General features: G+C 40.6%; 1 protein-coding gene across 2 annotated transcripts in view; it reads right to left on the reverse strand.

Moving 5' to 3' along the window:
- RSU1 (Ras suppressor protein 1) overlaps positions 1–27,569 on the reverse strand; it is a 191,303-nt gene that overhangs the window by 111,366 nt on the left and 52,368 nt on the right. For both annotated transcript variants that reach the window (XM_032426088.1, XM_032426089.1), the window contains exons 5-7: positions 23,073–23,191; positions 21,350–21,432; positions 20,963–21,077 (exon numbers count right to left, since the gene is read on the reverse strand). In XM_032426088.1, the coding sequence (XP_032281979.1) occupies positions 20,963–21,077; positions 21,350–21,432; positions 23,073–23,191 (317 nt within the window). The remainder of the gene's footprint in view (positions 1–20,962; positions 21,078–21,349; positions 21,433–23,072; positions 23,192–27,569) is intronic.

The raw sequence follows: 27,569 nt of genomic DNA on the forward strand, positions 1-27,569 counted from the left end.
ACCCAGGTGACCCCCTTTTCAGAGAGAGAGAAAGCACGCACAGGGCAGATTTTTAACCCCAGGTCCAATGGTCATGTATACACATTTTCTTTTTTCTAGAGAGAATCTACAGCCTTCATCAGCTTCCTTAACTTGCGCATGATCTCATAAACTCTGAAAACCAGCCGACCTAAATGGTAAAGAACAGCATTAGCAGGTTCCACTGTTGGGATGCTCAAAGTTGTCCAACCAGTCACAGAATACATAACTAAATGAAAGGCAAGACAGGAGTTGTGTTTAGTGATGAAGGAAGGTATAGGAGGAGGTAAGAATGATGGCAAAATAATAGATTAAATGTGTATTTAAGTCAAGAAATTTAATAATATATATCATTGCATTCCTTTTTTTTTTTTAAAGGCCAGCTGAACTCTCATCTCCACTTGCTACAGGTTGACTGACTGTCCTGTTATTACTGAAGCCCTCACCACCAATGTGATGGTATTTGGAAGTGAGGCCTTTGTCAAGTAATTAGGTCACAAGGGTAGATCCCTCATGAAGGAGATTAGTGGCCTTATAAGAAGAGACACAAGAGAGATGACCGCTCTCTCTGCCACGTAGACATGACAAGAAGGGGTCTTTCTACAAACCAGGAAGAGGGGTCTCACTGGAAACCAAATCAGCCAGCACTGTGATCTTGGACTTTCCAGCCTCTGGAATGGTGAGAAATTTCTGTTGTTTAAGCCCCTTAGTCTATGACATGTTTTTATTTTTATTTTTTTTCTATTAAGAGAATTATGTCATATTTATTTTTTTATGTTATGTTAATCACCATACATTACATCATTAGTTTTTGATGTAGTGTTCCATGATTCATTGTTTGCGTATAACACCCAGTGCTCCATGCAGAACGTGCCCTCTTTAATACCCATCACCAGGCTAACCCATCCCCCCACCCCCCTCCCCTCTAGAACCCTCAGTTTGTTTTTCAGAGTCCATCGTCTCTCATGGTTCATCTCCCCCTCAGATTTCCCCCCCTTCATTTTTCCCCTCCTGCTATCTTCTTTTTTTTTTTTTAACATATAATGTATTATTTGTTTCAGAGGGACAGGTCTGTGATTCAACAGTCTTACACAATTCACAGTGCTCACCATAGCACATACCCTCCCCAATGTCTATCACCCAGCCCATCCCTCCCACCCCCCACCACTCCAGCAACCCTGTTTGTTTCCTGAGATTAAGAATTCCTCTTATCAGTGAGGTCATGTGATACATGTCTTTCTCTGATTGACTTATTTCGCTCAGCATAATACCCTCCAGTTCCATCCACGTCGTTGCAAATAGCAAGATTTCATTCCTTTTGATGGCTGCATAATATTCCATTGTTAGACTATGAAGCTACAATGATATTTATCCTACTGCAGTTATACTCGGTGCCCCAATTTAACAGTTTCTTAACTGTTCTTCAGGTTTCATTAGGTTATTGGCTCCATTAAAAAGGAACTGTGTCCTTCACAAGCCTTGGGAAGGTATTAGAGAATGTGCACTTGATAAAAAGCATTTAATTGATTCCTAATCACTGCCACAGAGCATACATAATGGTTAAAAGCATGAGGTCTGACTCTGTCAAGTCACCTCCTCTAGCCTTCAGTTCCCTCATCTGTAAAATGGGCAGAACAGTCACTCCACCTCATGGGAATACCTTAGTTAGGAATAACTATCTGATTTAAAAGAGGCAAGTACTCATAAATGGTAGCTATTGGGATGACAATTATCACTATTAGTGACACATTTTCAAGGTCACACACTTATAAAAACTACTCAATTTAAGACAATGGAATGCCAACTTACAAAAATCGTAGCAACACAGAAAATTCTCTGTTGTTCAAAGTGGTGTTTGCTACAGTTCATGCAGTCCAGAGGTTATGATTTGACAGAATAAAATCTGCTAGGATGAAGTAAGAAGAGAGTTGTGATACACTGAGGTTCAAAACAGTGTTAGGAAGGATTCAAGGACAGACCAGGAGATTTTTGTTAAAGAAGCAGGTGAACAGCTAAGGTTAAAATAATAGTAATAATAATAATAATAATAATAATAATAATAATAAAAATAAATTTTTTAAAAAAGTATACTGAGTGAGCAAAAATTCTGTATTATCTATTAAAAGCCATGAATGAAAAGAATAAACTTGATCTTCTGGTCACTGTCCTAGGAACATAGCTGAAAAATATTCTCCACATTGTTGTAAAGTTGGGCAACTCACTTTTCCACATTCTTTTCCAGCAAATTATAGCTAGTGAAATGTTCTGGATAGCAATTGCTTTTCCTTCGGTCAACCGAAATGACCAAACAATGAACCTTTAGCACCAACCATTGATCTTGCTAATTGCATCTGCCACTGTATTTGCTTCTTTTGTTTCTAGTCAGTCCTCTTTTACAATACCATTCCAACTGTTAAATGGTCAGAACACACAAAGTGACAGATTTAGTGCTTCACTGGCAATTTATATAAATGACTGCAACGCTTGTGTTGTAGTGAATCATGATTTATTTCTCTCTCACGGCAGCACATAACCTTTTTAAATGCAAGGGGGAAAAGCCAACATCTCCTTAAAGTTTATATATGACCATCTACCGCTATATCCTATGAACTGGATTTGAAAGACAGCTGACCACATGAGTGACAGATTTTTCTTTCTGCAGCTATAACTTTATGCACAATCCACTCATGTATCCTGGGCTCAGTCAATGTTCTTTATTTGCATGTGACTCAGAAGAAGAGCTGGGATATACAGAAATGATGCCAAAACAGCTAACAGAACCTAGAATTGAACAGTTAAAACAAAGAATACTTGGGGTGGGAACTCTACATTTAAGGGTCCATGGATGGATGTGGGGCATCTTAAAACTCCCCAAGTTATATGTAAAATTTCCTATACGAAAATATACATTTTGGGGAGAGTTCCTCTATAGGTTTCAGTGGTTTCTCAAAGGGGTCGGTGATTCTTGAAAAGATGAAAAATGATGGCTTAAGGGAACATGACCTATTGTTGCTAAATAAAAGGGATTAAAGGTGGGGTGCCTGCTGGCTCAGTTGGTTAAGCACTGGACTCTTGATTGCAGCTCAGGTCATGATCTCAGGGTCTTAAGATCAAGCCCTACATCAGGCTCTGTGCTGGGCATGGAGCTTGTTTAATCCTCTCTCCCTCCCTCCCTCTGCCCCTCCTCCCCTCTCTGGAAAAAAAAAAAAAGAAACCTAAAGAAATAATATTTAAATAAAAATTAAAAGGGATTAAAGGCATAATAAGCATGTGAACAATGAAATATCAAAGGACATCAAGTTTTACACCAAGGTGATAAATAAAGAGATGAGAGAAATGATTGGTGCTATGGGCTGAATTGTTTCTTCTCCCCTAAAATTCATGAAGTCTTAACTCCAGATCCTCAGAATGATACTGTGTTTGAAGATAGGGTCTTTACAGATGTCATTTGGCTAAAATTATGAGGTTATTAGGGTGGGCCCTAATCCAATATGGCCAGTGTCCTTCTAGGAAGAGGAAATCTGAACATACAGAGTTATATGTGTATGTGTGCACAGAGGAACAACCATGAGGACACAGAGAGAAGGCAGCCATCTACAAGCCAAGGAGAGAGGTGTGGAAAAGACCTGTCCCATACAGCCCTCAGAAGGAACCAATTCGACCGATATCATGATCTGGAACCTCTAGCCTCCACAAGTGGGAGAAAATAAATTTCTGTTATTGAAGCTACCCATGCTGTGGCACTTTTTATGGCAGACTTCACAAATTTAATGGTCTTAACTGTAACAGTGGATTAAGAGATAATTCAAAAAGCAGTTAGGACCAGGGCACTTGGCTGGCTCTGTAGAACATGTGACTCTTGATCTCAGGGTTGTCAGTCTGATCCCCATGTTGGGCACAGAGTTTACTTAATAAATAATAATAAAGAAATAAATAAGCAAGCAATTAAGACCAAGAGATTATTCTGAGGTTAAAAACAGGGTAATACCAAGAATGAAAGGGGAAACGGTCTTGACATTTGCAAGTAATATGGAAGAGGACAACTGTAATACTTCCATGCCCGCTACAGCACCTAGCCAGTGAGTGCAAGGTTGAGAGGATAAACTGAGTAAAAATAACTTCTTGAGACTGTGTAAACAGGCAAGAAAGAGGCAGAAAAATAATTATATTCCATCTGTTCATACTGAAGATTATCAAAAATTAATCCAGACTTCTGCTTTTTAGCCATGATAAAGTAACCGGAAAAAATGTATAATTGCTTCTAGACATTGGGCAAGAGGCAGCACCAGACTCATCCCTGAGAAAAGGGAAGTGAGTGTGTGGAACCCTATGATCACCCTGATTTTCCCCTGGAAGCGTTTCCAGATAGTCATGTAGGAAGTGGGAGATCAAACAATACGGTGGCATGGCTGAGTGAAGGAGAGAGATCAGAGTTTGAGGCTACTAAGGTAGTAGGAATTAGTAGGGCAGGGTAGTAGAAACAAAGAAGCTATAAAGAAAAAGAGCGCCAGATAACTGCACAGGGGTTCCCATATGTCTTTGGCTTAATAATAACTGCAATGTCCAGGGCAAGGCTAAGAAAGAAAGAAAAAAAAAAACTAACAAGGGAAAAACTACAGAAGAGATAAAGCCAAACAATTACTGGAGTGTGCACAGGGCTAGGAAACATTCATTTCCAGATCAGCCAGAGAGGAGAGACTTCACTGAACACCCTGGTCATTCAACAGAGATCCCAGAGGTCTTAGAAAAGGACTAATCGAGTCCACAAATAAAGTCTAGTCTGGACCAACCCTAACCAAGGTTAAAAGGAGGCCTTGAAAAAAATCAAGCTGGTCACAAAGAAATTAACTGCTTCCCCAATGAAACTCAAAAGCCTACCAAAGGAGACAAGAATATCTATACATTCAAAAATATACTATTCATATCTACTATGACATTATAATAAAAAATACTAGACATGCAGAGAAATAGGAAAAGGTGATCTATAAACGAGAAAAATCAGTCAACAGAAACAGATTAAGATATTACATCAGCAGACAAAAAATGTTAGAACACTTGTTTAAAATGTGTTCGAGAATTTAAAGGAAAATGTGAACATAATAAGGAAATAAATAGGAACTGTTTAATAGGGAAGTGGAATTATAAGAAGAACTATATGGATATACTTGAACTGAAAGATGTAAGATCTGAAATGAAAATTTCACTGAACAGGTTTATCAGAAGATTAGACACTGCAGAAAGATCAGTTAACTTGAAGACACAGAGAACAAAACAAAACAAAAAACCAACTACCCAAACTGAAGCACAAAGATGGGGACAGGGTCTAAAGAGAAACAAAATAAGAAAGTTTTATACAGTTGACTTGTGGAAGATATCAGGCAGTCTAACATAAGTGTAATCTGACCTCCAGGAGAGGAAAGAGAAATGAGAGCTAGCTCCCTAATAGGTAATAAGTAGGTAAGTACATAAATATAGAAATAATGGCTAAAATTTTTCCAATTTGATGATTATTGTAAACCTATGTATCAAAAAATTTCTATAAAACCCTCAAGAAGTAGAAACAAAGGAAACCACAGGAAGGGAAATAATTAAACTGCTGAAAACCAATGATGAAGAGAAAATTTTAAGAGCAGTCATAGGAAAACAGACACATTACATAGACCAATAGTAAAAATGGCACCAAAACAATGCAAAGTAGAAGACAACAGAACACTACCCTTAAAGTGCTGAAAGGAAAAAACAACACTGTCAATCTAAAATTTTATATCTAGAAAAAGATTCTTCAAAACGAAGGCAAAATAAAGATAATTCAGATGAAGAAAGCTGAGAGAATCTGTGGTCAAGTGATACAACGAGAACTATAAAAGGAAATTCTTCAGGATGAAAGGGTACGAAATGGAAGCTCAGATCTATATCAAGGGGTAAAAAGCACTAGAAATGGTATGTCTGTCAGTAAATACTAAAGATTTTTTCTTTTTCGTTAACTTATTTAAAAGATAGCTTACTTAAAAAAATTATAACATTGTTACTTGAGATTTTAACATATCAACCCATTTGACATTTGTAGAACACTATAGGATACATAACATTTTCATGTGTATATGGAAAATTCATCAATTCAGATAATATGCTGGGCCATAAAACAAGGCTATAAAACTTTTAAATAAGGAGAATCATACATATTATGATTTGTGATCATAATTAAATTATAAATCAATAACAAAATGATTGCAAAATCTTCAAAAACAAATCATCTCTAAATAACCCACATGCCAGGGCACCTGGGTGGCTCAGTCAGTTAAGCATTCGACTCTTGGTTTGGGCTCAGGTCATGATCTCAGGGTCGTGAGATGGAGCCCTGCATTGGGCTCCATGTTCAGTGTGGAGTCTGCTTGAAATTCTACCCCTCTCCATGCCCCTCGCCCCACTCATGCACACACTCTCTCTCTTTCTCTAAAATAAAGAAAATCTTTAAATAACCCTACATGCCAAAGAAGAAATTACAAGGGAATTGGAAAATATTTTTAAATGAATGATAGTTATGGGTGCCTGGGTGGCTCAGTCGGTTAAGCATCTGCCTTCGGCTCAGATCATGATCCCAGAGTCTTGGGATCGAGTCCCCCATGGGGCTCCCTGCTCAGCGGGGAGCCTGCTTCTCCCCCTCCCTCTGCTGTTCCCCCTGCTTATACTCTCTCTGTCTCTCTCTCAAATGAATAAATAAAATCTTTAAAAATAAATAAAAATAAATGAATGATAGTTAAAACATAAAAACATGTGGGATGTAGCTCAAACAACCACTAGAGAGAAATACATTTCTATAGGTCTATAAATGCTATATTAGGAAAGGAGAAAGACTGAAAATCAATGATCTAAGCTTTCCCCTAAAGAATTTAGAAAAATCAGAGCAAATTATTCTCAAAGTGAGCAAAGAAAAGCAAATCAATGAAATACAAAACAAAGAATAAAGGAATTCAATCAAAACACCACCAGTTTTTTAAAAAGAAAAATAAAATTGATAAAGCCTAGGCAGACCAATTAAAAGCAAAGAGGAGAAACACAAATTACTACCATCATAAATAAAAATGGGGAGGGCGCCTGGGTGGCTCAGTTGGTTAAGCAACTGCCTTTGGCTCAGGTCATGATCCTGGAGTCCCGGGATTGAGTCCCACATCGGGCTCCCTGCTCAGCGGAGAGTCTGCTTCTCCCTCTGATCCTCCCCCTCTCATGCTCTCTGTCTCCCATTCTCTCTCTCAGATAAATAAAATAAAAATCTTTAAAAAAAAAATAAATAAAATAAAAAATAAATAAAAATGGGGATATCATCATAGATGCTACAGATCAAGTTAGAAGAAACACAAAATTACCAGTGCTCAAAGAAACAGAAAAAGCTAAGGAGTCTTATATCTATGAAAACAAAATTATGAATTATGAATTCATCATTCAAAACTTTTTCCACAAAGAAAACTCAAGACCCATAGGGCTTCACTAATGAATTCTTTCATTTAAAAATATCAGTTTTACAAATTGTATCAGAACAGGATATTCCTAATACAAAAACTGTACATAGATACTATAAGAAAGGTAGAGAACAATATCCCTCATGAACTGAAGTAAAAAAATTTTCAAGAAAATATTAGCAAATCAAATCCAGAAATACATAAAAAAAAAAATACAAAAATCAAAAACCGTATGATTATCTCCATAGGTGCAGAGAGAGCATTAAACAAAATCCAACACCCATTCATGATGAAATCATCCTACAAGAAGGAACAGAGGGCACTTCCTACACCTGACAAAGGTCATCTACAAATAACTCACAGAAAACAAATTTAATGGGGAAAGACTGGAAGCTTTCTGTCCAAGATCAGGAATAGGATAGAGATGTCTGCTCTTATCACTTCTATTCAACATTGTTCTAGAGGTTGCAGTCAAAGCACTTAGACAAGAAAATGAAATAAAAGGCATCTACATTAGAAGAGAGGAAGTATAACTATCTTTAATTGCAGATGACATGACCTTGTATATAGAAAATTCCTAAGGAATCCACTAAAAACTAAAACTAAGAAACAAGTTCACCAACATTAGAGGACACAAGATCAATATAAAAATCAATTGCATTTTATATACTAGCAATGAACAACCTGAAGATATGTACAGAAAACAATTTTATTTACAATAACATCAGAAAGAATAAAATGTTTAGGAAATTTAACAAAGGAAGTGTAAAGCATATACTCTGGAATTGACAAAATATTGCTGAAAGAAATTAAAGAAGATCTAAATAAGTGAAAAGACATTTTATGTTCATGGATCTCAAATTTAATATAAGACAGTAAGCTCTCCAAAATAATCTACAGATTCAATGCAATCCGTATCAGAAGACCAGCTGGCTTCTTTGTAGAAATTGATAAGCTGCTCCTAGAATTCATATGGAAAGTCAAGGGACTCAAAATAGCCAAAATAATCTTATAAAAGAATAACAAAGTTCGAATTAATATGTCCCAATTTCAGAACTTAATACAAAGCAACAGTATTAAAGACAGTGTAGAACTTCCATTGGATAGACGTATAGATCAGTGATACAGACTTGAGAGTCCAGAAATAAAATCATGTATCTATGGCCAAATAATTGTTAACAAGGGTGCCAAGACCACTCAATGAGGAAAATACAGTCTTTTCAACAAATGGTGCTGGGACAACTGGAGAGCCACATGCAAAACAATGAAATTGAACCTTTATTGCAGCACATAACAAAAATTAAATGGATCAAAAGGGATCAAAATTCTAAACATAAGAGCCAAACTTGGGGGAGACCAGGGAATTGTGGAATGACAGCTAATGGGTACAGAGTTTCTTTTTAAACTAATCAAAATGTTCTAAAACTGTGGTGATGGTTGTACAACTCTGAACATACTAAAAATGCTGAATTGTATACTTCAAATGTGTGTATTATATGGTATGTGAATATTTCAATAAAGCTTTTATTAAAAAAAAAAAAGATAATACAGTAATACCAAGTGGGCTTTAGTATAAAAATATGACACTGATGTAACATGTGAACAATCAATGTAATTTGCTACACTGGCAAATAAAGGAGATGGTTCTAGTTATCTACTGCTGTATAACAGAGTACTCCAAAAGTTGGAACTTAACACAAATAACATTTATTATCTTAACACTTCCCAGGGTAGGAATCTGAGAGTGGCTTATCTGGGTAGTTCTGGATCAGAGTCTTTGCAAGGAACAGTCGAGCTGCCATTTTGGGGCTAGTCAATGACTGGGGCTGGATGATCCACTTCCAAGTTCATTCAATAAGGTTGTTCGCAATATGACAACTAGCTTTCCCCAAGAGCAAGTGACTCAAGAGAGTGTGAAAGAGAGAAAGGGCAAGAGAGCATACCCAAGATGGAAGCTGCAGTGTCTTATAATTTAATTTCACAAGTGACATGTTGTTATTTCTGCTGTATTATACTGGTCACAGAGATCAATGGGAGCAGACTGCACAAGTGTATGAATACCAGGATACAGGGATCATTAGGAGACACCTTGGATGTACCAGAGGAGAAAAATCATATGATTACCTCAAGACAGGCAAAAACAAAAAGAAACAAAACAACAACAACAACAACAACAACAACAAAACCTTTTGGCAATATTTAATACCCATTCATAAAAACTTAAAGGAAGCTAGGAATAAAAGGAGACTTCCTCAACCTGATAAAACAGTGTTTTCTAAAGACATATAACTAGTATCCATTTAACAATGAACAATAATACTGTCCCCCTAAGATCAAGATAAGGCAAGGATATTCCTTTTCACTGCTTCTACTCCACAGTGTAGTGGAGGGCCTAGCCAGTGTAATAAGACAAGAAAAACAATAAAGAATAGTAATTGGAAAAAAAGAAATACAATGGTCTTTTTGGGGAGACAAGATGATTAGGTATGTAAAAAATCTTAGGAAATAGGCCACAAAGAAAAAAAAAGAAAGTCAAAACAAATAAACCAACAAAAACCCTACCAGACCTAGACTTATAAGGGAATTAAGAAAAACCACAGGAACCAAGGTCAATTTACACAAAGTTTTTGTATTTTTAAGTGCTAGCAATAATGAAAAATGAAATTTAAAAAATTCCACTCACAATAGCATCAAAAACCTAAAATACTTAAGGATAAATTTAACAAAATATATGCAAGTAAAAACTATAACATTGCCAAGAGAAATTTTAAAAACCTAAACAAATGGAGAAATATATCATGTTCACAGATTGGAAGGCTCTATATTGTTAAGATGCAAATTCTCTCAAACTGGTATGTCACTTCAGTCAAATTCCAATCAAAACCCCAGCAGGCTGATTCTAAAATGTATATACATGTACAAAGGACACAGACTAGCCAAAACAATTTTGAAAAAATAATTTACGCCATGTGATTTCAAGACTTCTTCCAAAGCTACAGTCATCAAGGCAACATGGTACAACAAGGGAACATGATATACCTACATTTAAAGCGTAAATTAGCTTTTGACTAAACACCAAAGCGATTCTTTAGGAAAAATAAATTATTTTCTACTCATGGTGCTGAAAACATTACTTGTATGGAAAAAAATTATATCATACACATAATTTGAGCTGATCATAGACCCAAGCCTACACGAAAGCAGGGTTTTTCTTTCCTCCCCCTCACCACCCACTGATACCTCCCAAGGGACTCAGAACAGCACATGACACAAGGCTGGTGCTGAATAAATATTTGGTGAATAAAAGAACTATGCATGAGAAAAGCAACCTGCCACTGTAAAAAATAACAGGAAGGGACCAGTGAGTGGGACAGGGAATGGTCAGGGAAGGGCTCACTGAGAAAAAGTGTCATGTGAGTTGATAGCTGAAGGTACTACTTCTGCAACTAGTCGGGAGGTGACAATCCCAAGCAGAAAGCAAAGATCATGAAGAACTAAGAGGCAGACATTGAGAGCAGCCCGTGAGTGAGTGAGGGGCCAGAGCAGCATAAAAACATGGAGGCCAGATCATCCAGGGTCTTTCAGAGGGTATGTTAAGGGTATGTTAAAGAATTCTAATCCCAGAAGTGATGTAGCCCACTATGTGATTTCATAAAACCATCTTGAGTGCTGTGTGAAGAATGGATTGAATGGAGCGAGGTAGGAAGCAGGGAAACCAGTTAGGAGGCTCCCGTAGCATGCCCAGTGAGCCGAGGGGTGGCACACTCCTCGCAGGATGGAAGTTCAAGCGTAACACTATAGAGCTGGCATTCTAGCAGATTTGGGGATCAGCTGTAATTTCCGCTTGTCATTTTCAACTATTTGTTTTGTTGTTTCCTTCAAAGATTCCCTTTATGAGGGGAGGGACCCTGTCTATTTCATTTAGTACTGTGCCCCAAACCCAAAAGCTTACAGGAATACACCGTAAGGAGCTGGAGGTCAGAATTCTGACATGGTCGATAGGGGCTGCCCAAGGAGAAGAGCCATTCTTCTTAGAATAGCAAATATAAAAGGCAACAGAGAGGGTACTGGGCTCTATTCAAATCGCGAAACGTATGTTGACAATGAGCATGGGGATGTTTGCTAAAATTAGAATGCGTGCTACTGCCTAAACGTTTACGGAAGTACAAACGGCACCATCGGACGCTTCCGCGCTGCAGGTGGTCAACTCACGGAATTAATACTCAGTTGAAAACGTGAACAACTCGGAAAGGTCTAGATAAACATAAATAAGCAAAGCCACGATGAGCTGTGATAAGGCACAGTTTTGGGCTCTATCACTCAATCTCTGGTGTTGCCAGCATTAAGGACACCATCCTCCACTTTACCCCTATCCCAGCCGTGGCCCTCCAAAACACACTCACACATACAACACCATTCAGGTCTAAGTTAGTATAACATGGCTTATTTTTTTTTTAGTACAGGAATACTATAATATCTAGGAGACGGCTTTGAGGGAAATGGTACATAAACATAACATATTATATATGTATTTAGGTGATAGGAACTGTAGTTACAGATACGCCTCTGGAATAAAAAAAAATGAAATCTAGAATCTCAGTACTGCCGGCCTTTCTCCCAGGGCAGGAATACATTTAGTGTCCTATTAAATCAAAGAATGGTCCACTGCAAACAGTGGCATGCCTTACCAGCTGGTGTTAACACAGACTGATGCACATGTTCAATCACACTAAACCTGACAGTGGGCTTCCTGAAATTTATAATACAGAATGGAAACGTTTTTGTTGTAACTTCCCACCCCTTTTAAGGCAATAACTCACCAGGCAGAAATATAATTCACTGAGGATTTTTAAAATCCACACTTAGAGCATTTTCTGGGGTTAAAAATTCACTGAAATATATAAAATGGAACTTGTTAAAAAATATCATGTAGGAGACTGACGGGAATCATTTTTGATTATCAACTAAGACCATGGGAATCAAAGCATAGGAAATATTTCTTGTGAAGTTTGTCGAAAGAATATTAACACAGAAATAAAACGTAAAAGCATGTAATAGAATTCCAGCCAAAACTGAAAGTTTGGTCAAGATTTCCTAGTCCTGGCATTTTCTTTATTTTTCACAGAATAAAAATTAAGGCATCTGTCTGGAATCACTCTCATCTGTCATCTAACAATAAATGATGTTTTTTAATTGTTTCAGTATTGCTATATTTATGGATATACTATTTAGGGGAATACTTTTTGGGGGGGTGTTCTTTTAGCTTCTTTTTAAAAAAAATTTTTTTGAGTATAGTTGACACACAATGTTTCAGGAAATTTCAGGTGTACAACACAGTGATTCAACATCTCTATCCATGATGCTGTGCTCACCACCAGCATCGCTACTGTCTGTCACCCCAGGACACTGTTACAGTCCGACGGACTACGTCCCCTTCCATCCCCATGACTTATTCATCCCCTAACTGGAAGCCTGTATCTCCCACTCCCCCTCCCCCAACTTTGCCCACCTCCCCACCCCCTTCCCTCTGGCAACCATCAATCTATTCTGTGTAAATGATTCTACTTTCTGTTTATTTGCTTTGTTTTTTAGATTCCACACGTGAGCAAAATCACATGGTATGTGTCTTTCTCAGTCTGATTTATTCCACATAATACTCTCTAGCTCCAACCATGTTGTCACAAATGGGATGATTTCATCCTTTTTTATGGCTCTATGATACCCCACTGTACATATACATCACATCTTCTTCAGACGAATGCTTACTTCGCAAGTTAAAAGATCTGAACTAAAAATCTGATTTCGTCAGGATCAAGCCATGTCAGTAACATAGCTTTGGTCAAGTCACAATCTCCCTATACACCTTGGTTTTGCCACCTTTAAAACGTGGCCAAAGAACTTTCCTTGCCTACATTATAGAACTGAGATTAAAGTCCATGAAACTATTCGGTAAACTGTATTTCGTGTAAAAACTGAGGTATTTACGTAATTCCACCTAGCCTAAAAGTCACTTCAAAAATATGTTTATGATCAACGGCCAAATTCAATTTTGTACAATTAGCATACTTTGTAATTCCATGAAGTACTCACCACTCACTGCTCTATTAAACTGGCATATCATGAAATTTGGCAACCATTTCACAGACGAACTATTATGTCTTTGGAGGTATGTATCTTTTTGAGTATTTAATCCAGAGAGCCTTTCCCCCCTGTAAAATGCTGTATTTTTATATTTTACTTTGTCCTAGAATGGATGTAAAGCAAAATCAGTGAAGGGGCACCTTGGGGGGGGGGGCGCAGTCGGTTAAGTGGCCAACTCTTGGTTTCAGCTCAGGTTGTGATCTCAGGGTCATGAGATCGAGCCCCACATCAGGATCCGCGCTCAGCGTGGAGTCTGCGGGAGATTCTCTCTCCCTCTCCCTCTCCCTCTGCCCCTCCCGCTCCTGCTCTCTCTCTAAAATAAATAAATCTTAACAACAACAAAAAAAGCAGCCGGTGGTCCTACCCTTGGTTAGCCTGGTGTAGTTATCACAGATTGTGGTGGAGTTCGTCCCACCTTCCAGTGTAATTTGTGTAATTACCAGTTTATTATTAAAATTGTGACCCTGGAACTGAATGGACGGCAGTGAAACCCTAACTTCCTGCCAGGCCTCTCATGAACCCCGAGTGTTTGCCATGTGGAGCTGCTCCCCTGGGCCTTCAGTCTCCCACTCCCCAGCTCTGCCCCTGTGCTGCTTCTCGCCGTCCACACAGGAAGCTGATGGACAGCCATTCTTCTACCCACAGGTTCAACCGACCCATCAATGTGCTCTGGAGACTTTGGCTTTCTGACCTTCTCCCTGTCAAACGGGTGGGGTGTGGGCAACCGCTATGCTTAGACTGTTTGAGATGAGCCCCAGTTTCAGAAAACCGGCCCCTAGGGAGTCAAAATTTTATAGTATAAAATGCACTGTGTGTGTGTGTTACATGTACACATACACACACACAGACACACAGACACACACACACCTGTGTACCTATGTTCACTGACCTAGTACTTATTGAGCAGCTGTACTTACTCCTGAAACGGGGCTAAGTTCTAGATGTGGACTATTCTTTGATCTTCAGAACCACACTATGACCAGGGACTACTACGAGCCCCATCCACATGAGGTACAGAAGGTAGAATAACCTGTCCAAAGTCAGAGAGCACTGCACCCTAGCCTGGTGATGAAGAGGCAAGCCTCTATATCCTATAGTACACATTAAAACACGTGTTGTTGTTGTTTTTAAACCTCTGGTTAAGATACCTGGGAAGCAACCGGATAAAAATAACACCAAACACAATAAACAAGACACTCACAATCTGGGACTTGATTGACCAAAAAGAATACTGCATTTCCTTCTTGCCTGCCTCCGTAAAGAAAGCATTTTTCTTTTGCTCCTCAACTCCCATAAAGGGATTAAGAGGTATAACACAAAGGGTTTTTTAGAATGGTATCTCCCCTCTTTCTTAATTCTGTTCATTCTACACAATTATAACTGGAGGAAAATTCTCAATTGCTGACATCACTTACTCTTTGAATGGAATGAGTGTTTGTTTCCACTCTTCACAAATAGGCTAGAAAGGATACATATGCTTCTCCTATTTCTGTAATAAAAAATCCTATTGATTCCTGGCATACAAAGCAGGACGCTCCACCTGCTAGACCCAAGTGATGCAGCACTGCACACGTCCCTCCCACAGGCTGCTTAAATTGCTGTAGATATGGTTCCAACATCGAAACCCCTTTGCTTTGTTGCATGTCTAGCTGACCGACGTCCTTCCCTTCTCCAAAGGCAATTACCTGGGGGACAAATGCAGGAGAAGAGGTCCCGGGACTGTCTAGAAGCCCAGAAACCAGAAATGTTTCCAGCAAGAACAAGTCAGGGGACCCTGGACAATTTGGCAGAGACCATGCAAAGACATACAATGCCCATCTTCAGCTCAGAAGACAACAGCTGTCTCGTGCACGAGAGAAAAGGCAGAGCGGAAGAGAGGACAGCTCAGAGAGCCACCAGCTCTGACATCACAGTGAGGCTGCTATCCACTCTGGCGCTCCGTCTGCTTGGAAGCCTGGTCAGGGCATGTGCCCTTCCTTCCTCCCTAGCAATGCAGGCCTTTTCTCCACTCCACTCACTCATTCTTCCACTAAATACAACCGGGTGAAACTTTACTTAGTCACATCGCTATTCTTTTGAAGAGACTGACTATTGGCTGCAAATACAGGTCCCAAAGACACCTTCGGATTCAGGCAGGCTCAGAGGAAGATTTCAGCTGTGTCTACTTCCTGCTTTCACTGGCAGAATTAACTGCACGTGTCAGGAAAAACACTTGTCCTATGAAGCGAAGCATGCCCACTGCACGAGCACGGGGGAGCCACTGTGGGGCCAACCGGGGGACCCACAGCCCCTGCGGTGGCCACAGATACCTGCTTGGGAGCCAAGCTGACTCATCAAGGTCCCCAACCCTTCTGACTTTAGTGTTTAGGAACTAGAGAGCTTCAAGGCTCTACCTTCTATGGTCACACCCATGGAATCTCATCTACTTGGTGGCGTGACATTTATGCTGATAACTCCTCAAATTATATATTAGCCCAGACCTCTCCTCCAACTCCAGACCCCACTATCCAGGTGCCCTCTCGATGAGACATCCGAAAGGCATCTCAAATTTAGGATATCCACAACTCAGCTCATGACCAGCTCCTCTCCTCCCCACGTCTCCCCACCCCTTCCCGTTATCTTCCCCACCCTTTTAGCTTCCCAGGTCCAAAACCTCACAGTCAACCTCCACTCTCTCCCTCTCCCAAGTCATCACTAATTCCCATTTGTTCTCCCAGAATCTGACCATTATCACCATCTGAATGAAAGTAGAAGGGCTGCCTTCCTTCTGGAGGCTTCAGAGGAAAATCCATTTCCTTGCTTTTTTCAGCTTCTGGCTTCTGGAGGCTGCCCACATTCCTTGCCCCAAGGCCCCTTCCACGGTGCATCACTTCAACCTCCTGACTCAGTCATGGCATCTTCGACTACTATCTCTGACCCTCCTGCCTCCCTCTTATAAAACTCATATGATTACACTGGGCTTACCTTGGTAATCCAAGATAATCTCTGCACCTCCACATTCTAAATCACGTCAGCCAAGTCCTTGTGCCATGCAAGATGTCAAATGCCCAGGTTCTGGTGATTGGGGCAAGGGCGCCTTTGGGGGCCATTATTCAGCCTGCCACACCACCTCACTCAGAGCAAAAGCCCAAGTCCTTACAATGCCCACCAGTTCCCATGTGATCTAGTCCCCACCTCCGAACTGAGCTCACCTCTTCCAACCCTCCCCTCGCTCACTGCGTCCCAGCCACGTGAGTCATGCAGCTACCCAACACCAGACCATCTCAGGACCTCTGCACTCGCTGTTCCCCCTGCCAGGAAAGCTCCCTCTCTCATTTAGGTGTCTGCTCAAATGATACCAGCTTATGAGTGAGGCCTTCTCTGCTGACTCTGTATAACAGAGTGCCCCAACTGGGACACTCCCTTCCATGCTAATTTTTTTCACGGAGCATTTATCATCTGATGTGCTATCCATCCATCCATGCATCTGTCCTCCCCCACAGCAGGATCACAGGGGTGTCTGTCCCTTGTCGTATCTCCAAGAAATAAGCACGAAGCTAGGGCCCAATAAACAGTTGATGAATAAATGAATTTTACTTTACTGGAAAGTAAGTTCTTTGAAGACAAGACCTGGCCTAAAGCAGGAACTTAATAAATGTCTGAATGAATAAAAAAAATTAATGGGTGAATGACAGACCCAGTTTGCATCTAATTTGCTATAGGTATATGGACCAACATCAAATCAAGTGCATTACTGCTTAGCAATCCGACACAACAGGTAAAGTAACTTATTCAGGATTCGCAACAAAAGTAAAGTAATATAATTACCTAGAAAAAATTCCAGCCAAGCCCCTGACTTTATTTTGCTGTGTCCCTGAACATTTCAGCCCTGACACATCAGAACTCATCTGGATTCCTGTGCTTGGTTCAAATACTCTTACCAATAAGGCTTCAAGCTGTTAGAAATCCCAAAAGCACTTACTTCGCTTATTCTGCTACATAAAATATGAACATACAGGGGAGAGATCATTATCCACATTTGAAGATGCACCCAGGAGCAAACCTGCAGCCAGGGGATGCTGTAGGGACACACAGAACCCACTTCAAGTTCATCGGTCCCTAGCTCAGTCATCAGCCAGCCAGGGCAGCTCCAGAGGCTCACCTTAGCCATTGAGGACAAGTCAAACCAAAGACATTCCCGCTGTGGCTGGACGGCTAAGGGAGGGGCCAGGGCGGCGGCGGGGTCGGGGGGGAACCCCACGGACAACGCAACCGCCGGGGAACCGCCGAGCCAAATAGCACCTGTGCTACCGAGGGCATCTCTTCTGCTCCCTGCAGTGTCATTATGGTCTGGCTGCTGACACACCAGCCCAGCTGGCCACACGAGGCCATGCTGGAGCGGCTCTTCTCCTGCTCCCCTGGGGAGGCGAGCCAGCACTGGGCTTGATTCACACTTGGAAACCGCTTTCTGGGAACCCTTTTGCGGGCACGAATGGAAACGAGAACACCATGGTGGTTAGGAATCCTGACCCGAAGAACAGGCCGACAGGGTTCGAATCAAGCCTCTGTGACTCACTAGCTGTGTCCCGATGGGTGTCCCTCAGCTCCAGTCTTCTTACCTCTAAAAAGTCGGCTTATAAGTCATGATGATTACAGGAGACAGAGCAAGAAAAGCACTCGTCATGAGAGCCCTTGGCCCAGGAGGCCTTCATACGTACTGGCTATTATAATAGCTATTATTATATTCCCATGTAGTATATTATTCTTGATTCTAAAAAAAAAAAATCGCCATTCAAAAATAAAGAATACATCTGTCTTCATCTTTAAATTAGATTTGTAACAGCAACTCCCAGGGGTTTATCATTTAGTTCCACTAAATATTTGCCTGTAATTAGGGGAAGCTGCCACCAGGCAGAAGTTGAGATTAAGCTTGCCTAGGTGTGCCTTAAAAAATAAAGTCATTTAGTGACTTTCTCCTCAATTCTACTCTTGAATAAAAAAATAATAATAATAATTTGTTACTGGAGAGCTTAACAGAAATGTTAGATAAATGTGACTAGATGCCATATTTTATTTATTTATTTATTTATTTATTTTTTTAAGATTTTATTTATTTGCGAGAGAGAGAATGAGAGACAGAGAGCGTGAGAGGGAGGAGGGTCAGAGAGAGAAGCAGACTCCCTGCTGAGCAGGGAGCCCGATGTGGAACTCGATCCCGGGACTCCAGGATCATGACCTGAGCCGAAGGCAGTCGCTTAACCAACTGAGCCACCCAGGTGCCCTAGATGCCATATTTAAATAGGATAAGCAATGTGAGTTTTCAAAAGATAGAAGTACATAGGTGGGTGGTCACCTGGGTTTATTTTTCTAACAAAGTGGCATCTGATAAAAATCACAAAAAAAAAAAAAATCACTGATTAATGCCCTATATTGCCTCTTGGCTTGAAAAATGAAACAACAATAATAAAATATACTGAAAAAAAAAAATTTCTCCTAATCATAATAACCAAGGATGCACACCAGAAGCATGGAGTGAGCTTTTCCAAAATTATATAAGAATTAGTCTTGAGGTGCTTGGGTGGCTCAGTCAGTGAAGCGTCCAACTCTTGATTTCAGCTCAGGTCATGATCTCGGAGTCATGAGATCGAGCCCCACTCGGGCTCAGCACTCAGCACAGTATCTGCTTGAGATTTTCTCTCTCCTTCTCCCTCTACCCCTCTCCCTGCACATGTGCTCTCGCTCTCAAATAAATAAAATCTTAAAAAAAAAAAAGAATTAGTCTCACACATGGAGATTTTGATTCAGTGGTTCAGGGAAGAAGCAGGTATTTGTATTCTGCAGAAGTCCCCCAGGTATTACTAATGCTATCCCCTATGGTTAACAATCACTGTACAAACTCTTTCTTTTGACAAGGAGTTTTTTGCCTTAAAAACTTTTGCAGAGATCTTTTCTTGATCTCCTGGCCTGTTCCTAAAGTAAGACGTGTCTACTTGGAACTCGTGAAGAGAAGGTGCTGAGCTACTTATCAGCCCTTGAAATCAGTACAAATTCCTCTAGACATTTTACAACAACAAAGTTGCTGAAGGAGATGGGGTAAGGGGGGCTGAAACTCGACGTCTGTTCCATGAAATCATGTGAATGCTTTTCCTTTAGACCAGCACTGCCCCACGGAACATCCTGGCTGGTGGAAACGCTGTGTACCTATGTTTTCCCACAGGGTAGCCACGAGCCACACATGGCTACTGAGCACTTAGAAGTGTGGCTTGTGGCTTCCATAACCGCAAGTACTGCTCTGGACAGACGTCAAACTCTGGCTGCGCGTGGCCATCCCAGTGCCTTGCTAACTGAGGCCCTCATTTGATTAACCTGTTCAGGACTCATTCCTTGAGCACCCACCTCAAGCCTAGCACCTGGCAGGCATGGGGGATAGAGCAGGGAGCAGAAACAAAACCCCACCCCCCTCTCATGGAACTTACATTCCAATTTTTAGTAACTGGCCTCTTTCAAACCACCAGACTCATGTGAGGTACTTGCTCCAAGAACTTTGGGTTAAATGTGTTTTTAAAAATTATGCTCTTTTGAAGCAGAAAGACAAATATTCATGGTTTGAGGGACAATACAGTTCAATGGACTAAAGAAGTTAGAGGACACAGAGAGTCTGCACAAGCAGAGAGAAGTAAGCACACCAAAACCTTCCAGAAGGGCAGAAGAGCCTCAGCCATGGGATAACACGTTTGAACGTTTTTTCCGAGGAAGGTCCTAAGCCCACCCTGGGCCAGGTGATTGGGCAGGCAGAGTGTTAAGAGTCATCTGCCCCAGGAGCAGGACCAATGGGTTCCCAGCTGGAACATATTTAACAATTCCCACTGGAGATGGATCAGAGGAGAACCAGATCCATGACTAGCGAAGGTATTTTCACGCAGCTGTAACAAATACTTTAGGTGATACAAGTTTTCAAGGGACTGAAATTAAAAATTAAGAGATTGAAAAAGTAAGAGTGATGGTTTGATTAGGAAATTTTTAAAAATCATCAGCTAGCAAAGGAGGAGCCTCAGGCAAGCCCATTACTACTAATCTTGGGCTCTTCCCCCGCCCTCCCCAAACACCGTGCAGGGGCTGAGCGGGCTGATCACCCCTCAGCAGTTTCTCAGGCCCTGGGTGCCATGTGGCTGCCGAACAGAGCAGCAGGACTGGTCAATCTGTAACAGCTGACCCCTGGGCAAGGACAAATGCTACTAGAAATGATCAGAAAGGGCACCTCAGTGGAGGGTGCCTGCCAGGAGGAGCGAGGATTGTTCAGAATTGCCGCATTTGGATCATTGTTATTAATTAAACCCCGAACTAAGATCATTCATCAACAACCTTACCTAGTTCTGGGGGCAGAACGGTCAGGCGATTCCCCTGAATGTGGAGTTCCTTAAGCTGAGTAAGCTCCCCGATTTCTTTAGGCAGCGAGATCAGGTCGTTATCCCTAAGGCTGAGCTAAATATAAGAAAACAAGGAGTTGTCAAAACAGTGTTCACGTAAAGAGGCGTTCAACAGCAACTCTCGTCCTTTCCCGTGCCCTCTCTCCTCTAAAGGCTCAATCCCCTCAATTTATTTACAAGTGCCTGCAGATGAACCAGAAACAGTTGCAGAAGGAGTGGTTGATTCCTGCAAAACAAACCGTACTCCTGCTCAAATTGACTTGATTCCACTCCTACAAGGGCTGCAGAAGTGAATTGATTTTCTAAGAATTTAGATAAATTACTTACTATCTGCAACTTTGTGAGCTTCCCAATATCTGGCGGCAGGATTTCAAAATCGTTGTCACTTAGATAGAGTGCACGCAGGGTGGCTGCAAATTAAACAGCAATATATAAACAGGGTGGCACGGAATCCAACCATTTGAGGTCTGATCAATACAAGGGAGTCCGCTTTGATTAATAACCCCGGCTCGGTGAAAAGCCTGTGACACACCTAGGGCTCACAATAATAAGAAGCAGGTCAAACTTAGATTTACTGGCTTATTGTGGGGCTGGTGTGTTCAGGAAAACATCTATATCCAAGAGGACTGACACAATTAACAACTCTGGACACCAGCAGTTTTTGGCACAGGGTTGCAAGACGCTTTCAAAAAAGATAGCTATTTTTCTTCTGTTATTTCCGACACACATTTATGCTCTGCATCCAAAGGGTAACCAAGAAAACCACTGTCACTTGTATCAACGCTGAGGGCAAAAGAACTCTATCATTGAAATGTGACTCTGTTAAAAATAAGTAACTAAAAGGCTTTCTGGTGAGGAAGACCATAATCACAGTTCATTGTTTCTGTAATCAGACTAATTATTATTATTTCTCTAGCCTTAACAACAAAAATAAATGAAGACAAAGGAGCTGACATAATGGAGCTTAAAACTAGAGAAACCCTAACTTAGGCAGAATATCGGTGATCAGAAACTTGTTCACAATATTACATAGTGATAACATGACGCCCAAACTATGGAAGGAGAACATTCTAAGGCATCTTTTTGATCCCTAACCAAAAAGGAGAAGTATAATCAGATTTGTCTGTTTGTTTGCTTACAGGTATTCAATTACATTCTAATGTTTTAAAATCCGACAGAACTCTATGTCAATACACACAACAAAATTTCCTTCGTGGCCCAAGAAAATATTTTAGAATTGGCTTCATGTGCTTGAGAAAGTCTGGGAATGAGAATATGCATAAGGTTATAAATGAAATTTTGGAGACGAGCTCAGAAAATTCAGAATCGCTGGATGCCATACGTGTTGTCACTATTTGGAGAAGCAGAACACTCATTTAAGGAAAGCAAATCTTTCCTAAATATTTTGTGAGTTCTCAGAAAAAAATCAGTTTTTCCTCATTTTTTATGAGTATCTGCAGCAAGAAATTTGTTTGCATAGAATGCAGGTGAAAAGATAAGGTGTGTTTCTCTGTGACAAACAATTTCTTCATGTTTGATTGCATACTGCAGACAAAAGAGACTACATCAATGAGATTACTTTTTAAAAGACTTAAAAGAAGAATCCTCCTTGGTAGCGTCAAAAAATTCTGTTACTGGTTTATTAAGGGATATTTTTATAAATAATTGGTTGGAATATCTTTGGGGACATAGCTTACAAAGAGTTAACGGCAACATGGGAGGACACATACATTATCATATTTTTTTGGCATGCTCTTTAAAAAGTCAAGTTCTTTAGCTAAATGTGAGACTTGATCTCATTTAGGTACATAATCTCTATGCGGAAGTTAATATGACATTACTAAGTCCACTTGAGCGCAATGGTGTCAGGTAACTATATATCAAATATACATACTGCTGAGCTATGAAGGAATATTCAAAAGAAATGTGTGAAGAAAAAAATATATACGTCCAATAATTTCTCTTGGAGTTTGGGCCCTGGCAAATAAATTTCACTTTCAGAACGCAAAGTACCATTTTAAGGAGATTTATAGAATTAAAAGTTTCTTACTAAGGTAGAAGAAGTTTCCGGGAAGAGAATTTTCATTCAAGTTGTTGTAAGTCAAATCAAGGACCTCAAGAGCTGGGAGGGAGCCAAATCCTCGAGGCAAAGTGTTTAGTCTATTCATGCTGTGGTTGGGGGGAAAAAAATCCAAGACGTCACACACAAAACATACGTTCAGACAATACTCACATCACCTCTGTGTCACAGGCCTACGAGCCGTATGTGAGAGACTGAAAGCTCAGAAGAGGCCATAATTCTGCCATCACTTTATGTTCTTTTAACCAACACAGTAACTGTAGTCAGAGAATCTCCATGGTCATGGAACATTTGAAAATGTCTCATTTTCTGCAATGGTGATGCTTACTGTGTTAAGAAAAACTTCAAATCATCACAAAGTATCTGTCCTTCTAGAGAAGAACTTCCTCATGTATGTAGCAATAATAATTCCTCAAAAGATACAGAGTAAGTTTGTAGTTTTTAGACTGTTGGCTTTATTTCATTTATTCCTCCCAATGGGAGGGAAAAAAAAATCACTTTTTTGTTCTGTAACTACTAACGTTCAAAATGATCTCCAGTCACGACAGTGGTTGCCAGGCGCTGAGGGGGATGGAAACAGGGAGTTGTTGTTTAATGGATACAGAGTCCGTTTTGCATGACAAGAAAGTTCTAGAGATTGGCTGCACAACAATGTGAATATACTTAATGCTACAGAATCGTACACTTAACGGTTAAGACAGCAAATTTTATGTCACATGTATTTCATCATAACTGAAAATCAAAAATATATATATGTGTATCTCCAATGAAATCTATTTTCTTATTTTCTTCAAGACCCTTATTTTTCTTTTTCTTTTTTTTAAAGATTTTGTTTATTTATATGACAGGGAGAGAGAGAGAGAGAGAGAGAGAGAGCACACACAGGGGGAGGGGCAGGCAGAGGGAGAGGGAGAAGCAGGCTCCCCGCTGAGCAAGGAGCCCGATGCGGGGCTCGATCCCAGGACCCTAGAATCATGACCTGAGCCAAAGGCAGATGCTTAACTGACTGAGCCACCCAGGCGCCCAAGACTCTTATTTTTCTTAATGTGGTTCCCTTTGAACATACTTAAAAGAGGATTTAAAAAAAAAAATTTTTTTTAAGATTTTATTTATTTATTTGACAGAGAGAGACACAGCAAGAGCAGGAACACAAGCAGGGGGAGAGGGAGAGGGAGAAGCACGTTCCCCGCTGAGCAGGGAGCCCGATGCGGGGCTCGATCCCAGGACCCTGGGATCATGACCTGAGCCAAAGGCAGACGCTTAAATGACTGAACTGCCCAGGCGCCCCTAAAAAAATTTTTTTTTACACTTTGAATTTTATTTTGGCACAGGGAATGATTGAGGGTTTTTTAAAATTAACATATAACGTATTATGTGTTTCAGGGGGACAGGTCTGTGATTCATCAGTCTGAAACAATTCACAGCGCTCACCATTTTTTTTTAAATCTAATATAAGCTGAGATACTGAAAGGTCGGAGAGACTGTGATGCTAAAATAATTCTAGGCCTCGAGTGTTCTCATACCAGATACAATCCTGTCCACACCTGTCAACCACCCACCAGCCAGGCCAAACAAGAAAGAGCTGACAACACAAGAGGAAACCGAGAGAAAAGTGATTTCTACCTCTTGGGTAGAAAAGTCACTGGTTAACTTTACACTTAATAAAATGACCTCCATAGGGACACCTGGGTGGCTTAGTCAGTTGAGCGGCTGCCTTCGGCTCAGGTCATGATCCCGGGGTCCTGGGATCGAGCCCCGCATCGGGCTCCCTGCTCGGCGGGGAGCCTGCTTCTCCCTCTGCCTGCCATTCCCCCATTTGTGCGCGCTCCAGGCTCCCGGGAACGCTTAGAGCAGAGGCAGGGGCAGAACAGAGCAAGGTGAGATGAGCAGTCGGGCTCTAGTGCTACTAGCTGGGTGACCTTGGGGAAGTGAGTCAGCTTCTCCGACACCCAGTTTCTTCAACTGTAAAATAAGACAGCCATACCTTCCTAGCGGGGATGGGCAGGAGGATGAGAGCTGAAAAATCTGAAGCCCGTAGAAAGATCTGTGGCTCGCAAATGGTTCCCAAGAAATGAGAGCTGGAACCACAGTTATTTTTCACGAAGTCATTGTTTGAGAAACACTGTGCCTCAAACAGGTAAGCTCAGCCTGGGAGAAGACCACCGCAGGCAGCCTGAATTATCCAGTGTGGTTTTCCTATCTGTGTCCTACCAGCTGACCCTCACATCACTTCAGTGTTCTCAGACAAAGTTGCTTATGGCTCATTTGCGCCATAATGGTATAAATTCTTTTGACGGCACCTGGACATTTTTCCCAGTGTGTTTTGGAAATGGCAAAGTGCCTGCATGTGATGTTGAAATTTGTAAAACCAGGTAGTTGAAGGCTGGTCAGCATCTTTTTTCTTTCTCTTTTTCACAAGCTAGGAAGGCCCTTACTTAATGCTTCCCTTTCTAGAACGTTCCGATCTCCAGAGGTCCTCTCGTGTTCTTCTTGCTTCAATAAAACCTTCTTAGCTAAAGGTAACAATTTTTCTTACGTCCCCAGTGACCTGCTCACACACTTAGCCAAAAAAAAAAAAAAAAATCCAAATTTGTGAACACTCAACAACGTACTTGGTGAAAACTTCTAAGTTTGACAAGATGAGCTCCAGCATCTCACTGGGTCAAAAATTATTCCAGAGGAGTTGGGCATGGTGCTTCTGCAGTCAGATTATCCCAGAAATAATTACCGACAGGAGCCGATGTGGCTTTATATTTTATGGAAATTAACTCTGTAAAATGAACCATGTTTAAGAATTAAAAACATAATACAACTTGACTTATTCAGATGGCCTAAAAATCCTCTCAGGCCCTGCCATCATCAGAATAAACAGCAAATACTATATAAAATTTTAAAAGCAACTTCTGGTTGAGCATGCTGAACGAAATCTGCATATGTGTGGCCTAAAGGCTCTGCTGTAGGGTCTCCTGTGTGTATATACATAATTTTTATTTTAATTCCAGTAGAGTTAACATTCAGTGTTATATTAGTTTCAGGTGTGCAATTTAGGGATTCAACACTTCCACATAAATCACCCGATGCTCATCACCACAGGTGCACTCCTTAATCCCCTTCACCTGTTTCACCCATCCCCCCCCCCATTCTGCTCCCCTCTGGTAACCATCAGTTTGTTCTCTATAGTTAAGAGTCTGTTTTTTGGTTGGTCTCTGTTTGTCTTTGTTCATTTGTTTCTTAAATTCCACAAATGAGTGAAATCATACGGTATTTGTCTTTCTCTTTCACTTAGCGTCATACTCTCTAGGTCCATCCATGCTGTTGCAAATGGCAAGATTTCATTCTTTTTTATGAGCAATATTCTATTGTGTGTATATACACCCCTTATTCTTCATTCATTTATCCACTGAAGGACACTTGGGTTACCTTCATATTTTGGCTATGGTAAATAATGATGTAATAAACATAGGGGTGCATAAATCTTTTCAAATTAGTGTTTTAGTTTTCTTTGGGTAAATACCCAGTAGTGCAATTGCTGGATCATAGGGTAGGTCTATTTTTCATTTTCTGAGGAACCTCCATACTGTCTTCCACAGAGGCCGGATCAGTTTGCATTCCCACCAACAGTGATGAGGGTTCCTTTTTCTCCACAACCTCACCAACAGCTGTTGTTTCTTGTGTTGTTGATTTTAGCCATTCTGACAGGTGTGAGGTGATATCTCATTGTGGTTTTGATTTGCATTTCCCTGATGATGAGTGATGTTGAGCACCTTTTCACGTGTCTGTTGGCTATTCTGGATGTCTTCTTTGGAGAAATGTCTGTTCATGTCTTCTGCCCATTTTTTAATTGGATTATTTGCTTTTTTGGTGTTGAGTTTTTTAGTGTGTATATTTTTATTTGGGCTGCTTACTCTAAGGAGTCCTCTATTTATGACTTGCCTTAAACAGGGCTATGTAGGTATAATTCTTTATGCCACTTGAGGACAGAAATATCCTTTACCGAAACTCATGTTAATTCCTCTCCCAGAGAATGAAGAATTTTTGTTCAAACTTTGACAACCCCATCTATGCAGCTATGTAATTAAATACAGAAAGCTTTACACAATCACTAGAATACCGAGAGCCCAAAAATGCAAACAGCTCTGAAAACAACAGAGGGAACTAAGATGCGTTTGATAAAAAAAAAGAAAAAAAAAAGAAAGAAAAACTTTGTAACTCTGTCCTAAGGTACCTCCAACCCAACCAAAAAACACCTGAGCTCATGATGTTCTTTCCACAACTGTCCTCATCTTTATTTCCATTTCAGCTGCCCACGACAGACCCCCCAGGCATCACCCCATCCCATCAGCTACTGTCTTGTCGGTTTTATCTCCTCTATATTTGTCACCTAAAACCCCTCCCCCGCCTTCACTGTCACTGCCCTAGTTCTCCTGGAATGCTAATCTCCCACATGCTTAAGGGTCTCCTGACCTC

The sequence above is a fragment of the Phoca vitulina genome, unplaced genomic scaffold (assembly GCF_004348235.1).
Source record: "Phoca vitulina isolate PV1807 unplaced genomic scaffold, GSC_HSeal_1.0 scaffold33, whole genome shotgun sequence".
Taxonomy (NCBI): Eukaryota; Metazoa; Chordata; class Mammalia; order Carnivora; family Phocidae; genus Phoca; species Phoca vitulina.